Genomic DNA, 3628 nt, shown 5'->3' with positions numbered 1-3628 from the left:
TGCAATTTGGTTTAGAAATATTCGGTTTTCTGTGAGGTTTTCTGCGATTTGAAAATTTTTGGTAGAATTTGTGGTTCATCAACGGAGCCTGATGGAATTTTTTCGCCAACGGTATAGCAAGGAACCGGAGCGGAGCCACGTTTCTTCCCCGCGCACCGCAAGGCTGGGTAGACATCGCTGTGCGGAGGCACGTCGAGCACTGAGCGGCGACTTAAGACTGCAAAATGAGTGTTTACAGGAGCAATTGGAATACTATCACCTTAAGCAGTGGAATGAGGAGGAGAAGGAGGCGGAGGCTGTTGCGTAGGTTGCGCCTTTCTCGGTAGCGGTGCGAGAGGTGGCCATACCGGACGGTATGACAAACCTCGTGTTGGAGGCGTACGACGGACGAACTGATCCACAAGATCATCTGCTACGTTTCGATGTGAAGATGGCGATAAGCGCGGTTTCTGATGCGGTAAAGTGTAGAATGCTTTCGTCCACATTCCGAGGCGCAGCAATGACCTGGTTTATGGCCCGGCCACAGGGATCCATAAAGAAGTTCCGCGACTTTGCGTCGAAATTCCTAAGCCAGTTCTCTGCCGGCGAGGTCGAGGATCTATTTCAGATTCGACAGGCAGAGCGAGAGACGTTGAAGTTGTACGTGGAACGGTACAGCGCCGCGTCCGTAAGATTTGAAGAGGCGGACCCTCGGACATGCGTATGCGCTTTTAAGAGCGGATTGTCGTCTGGAAAGCTAAGCTGCGAGCTGAATCGGAGACTAGCGCGCTCGATGACAGAGGTATGCACCCGAGCAAGAAATCACATCATGGAAGAAGAAGACGACGCATGTAAGAGGAAACGGTTGAAGGCAGCAAAGGTGTCGCTGGCGAGGAAACGGATACAGGACGAGGAAGCAAGTAATGTGCTGAAGGTTAAGGAAGTTGGCCAATTAATTAAAGAATTCAGGGGAAAGCGTTCTCGGGGGGCAACTAACTTTCGCCAACGAAAGAGGCCAAAGGGGAGCGCGGGCGATGAATCGGAAAAGTCACTCCTGGAGGCGGCAGTTGTGGAAACAGGCGAGGATGGCGAGCACGGAATCGACCCCTGGCACGACGTCAAGGGCCGGTCCAAGTGGTGTGAATATCATAACTTGGGGAGCCATAACACCAGTGACTGTTTATCTCTGAAGGGCCAAATTAGGCGGTTGATCAAGGCGAGGCAACCACTGGTTACAGAATATGGGTTGTACAAGGACAACATGAAGCGAGCGCCAAATGCGAGAGGTGAGAAGGTAAATATGGCGAGGGGAAAGGAAGCCAAGGAAGACATTGACGACAGGGGTGGAGCGATAGCCAGAGTGGTTAATGCAATCACAGGGGGCCTTACGGCGACATCGTCACATCAGCGGCAGGGGAAAAGCGGGAAGAGGCGGCGGCATCGGTCCAGGGATATCCTGCTCCATTCGGATGCCAACATCCAGATATAGTAGTATTATCCGCAGATTTTGAGGGAATCAAGGCCCATACAAACGATCCGTTAGTGGTAGTGGTAAGAATTAATGGGTTCAATGTGCAGAGGGTGCTCTTGGACCAAGGCAGGTCAACAGATATCATCTACGGTGACGCGTTCGAACAGTTGGGGCTGACGGACAAGGATTTGACGCCATACACAGGAAGCCTGGTGGGTTTCTCGAGAAAGCAATTTCAGGTACGTGGCTATGTGGAGTTGGACACAGTTTTTGGAGTGGGTGAGGACGCCGAGCTCCTAAGGATAAGGTATCTGGTCCTACAGGTTACAGCGGTTTATAGCGTAATCATAGGACGAAACACTTTAAATCGCCTCCACGCAGTAATATCGGTGGCCCACCTCGCGACAAGGTATCCACTGCTTTGCGGAAGGAAAGGGAGAATAGTGGAAGAACAAGAAGAGGCGAGGAAGTGCTACAACAGTAGCCTTAACTTCAATGGTAAGAGAGGAGCCGGCAACGGACACAAGTGTCATGAGGTTAAGGTAGTTGAAGGCGGGCAAGAGCGTCCAGCTACACAGAGCCAGAGCGACGCGGACACACGAGAATGAAGGTATGAAAAACGGTAGAAAGGGGGGGTTTGAATAACGTTTTCAAGATAAAGCTTCCACCTTAAAGATTTAGACAAATCTTTCGAGAACTTAAGTGCTAAAGATAAAAGATAGAAAAGCACACAAGGATTTTATCCTGGTTCACTTGATAAATCACTCAAGCTACTCCAGTCCACCCGTTAAGGTGATTTCTTCCTTCTTAGAATGAAGGCAATCCACTAATCAGGTAAGAGTTACAACTGCACTTGAAACCTACAAGTGACTAACAATTACACTGACTTAGCTCACACTAAGATTCACTCTCTTAGTCTTCTCTAGGATCCGATCAACCTTGATCTCCTAAAGGAACTAAACAAACTGTTCATCAAAGAATTGTTTACAAGAGATTTGCTTCTAAAAAGCTAATAGTAAACTCAATGAATTTCAGATGAAAGAAAGCTTAGAAGAATTTGAATTTGTCTTGCGCGTATGTGAATGCTTCTAGCCGCTTCTTTCAGTCTTCAGCCTCTTTATATACTCCAAGGATTAGGGTTGAGCGTTGCATGGGAAATGCTACCGTTGGAGGGCAGTTCTGGAAAATCCAGCTTCTGCTGTGTCTGAGACTGTTAGGTAGGTCGTCAGGAAGGTACAGTTGCTTTTGTACTTGGATAGCGACTTGACCTTTAAACCTAGGAGACTTCTGATCAGGAGAAAGCTTCATGTTGGAACTTGTGAAGCCGGTTGATCAGAGTCAGAGGGAAAGCCCAGATCCTCTGACCATTGTTTCTTCTGATTCTGAACTCAGAGGGAAGTACATGGTCTTCAGAGTATCTTGCTTCTGGACATCAGAATTTCACTAATCAGCTTCTGGATCTTCAGAGTCTTCTACACCATCAGAATATCTGAGCCTTCAGTGTTTCTTGGTTATCAGACTTTCTGGATCTTCAGAACTTCTAGTGACTGAGTCCACATCAGAGTTTGTATAACTTCAGAACTTCTGAAGCTTTTCCACTGTTCATACTGAACATGGTGAATGCGAAAGCGTTGCTTGGGTCGCTCTTTATACACAGTGCTTCTGATTTGTGTGAGATTGAGTTGAGGTCAGAGCCTGTAAATAGCACACTCAGAAAAACACGTTAGAGTACCACAATTGTTCATATCAAAAGGTTAACTTGTAATCATCAAAACATAGAGTTGTACTACTAGATCAAAGCTTGATCTTACAGAGAAAGGCAAGGCAGCAAAGAGGCGAAGAGGACAAGGAAAGAGGGAAGTCAGGGCGGATTCCTTACGCGTACAGATAGCGAGCAGTATGGCGAGAGCCGGGACATGGATGCAACCAGTAGAGGTGTGCTGCCGATTGAGCCTAGGCTCACCCATGAGCAGAAACGACGCCTGAGTAACTTGGTGGAGGATAGCACTAACCTCTTTAACTGGAAACAAAGGGAAACTACTTCTAGGGGATGTCCACATTTATCTCGCCCGCGCAGAAAGAAGAGGAGAGGGAAGAAGGGGCAGCGTTGAAGGCAGGAAAAAGGGGAATTCGCCGGCGAGCTGGGACTGAAGGAAAGGGAGAGGCAGAAGGAAAGGA

The 3628-nt window shown here is 48.0% G+C and overlaps 1 protein-coding gene across 1 annotated transcript; it reads left to right on the top strand.

Annotated features, from left to right (window-relative positions):
* The first annotated feature begins 355 nt into the window (after window positions 1-355).
* LOC130712762 (uncharacterized) lies at window positions 356-1468 on the top strand. Its single transcript, XM_057562580.1, has one exon. The coding sequence runs from the start codon at window positions 356-358 to the stop codon at window positions 1466-1468; it is 1113 nt and encodes a 370-aa protein (XP_057418563.1).
* Window positions 1469-3628: the final 2160 nt, after the last annotated feature.

Source organism: Lotus japonicus, chromosome 4 (assembly GCF_012489685.1).
Source record: "Lotus japonicus ecotype B-129 chromosome 4, LjGifu_v1.2".
Lineage (NCBI taxonomy): Eukaryota > Viridiplantae > Streptophyta > Magnoliopsida > Fabales > Fabaceae > Lotus > Lotus japonicus.
The sequence above is the reverse complement of the archived record's forward strand: the minus strand, read 5'-3'. Positions and strand labels throughout refer to the sequence as shown.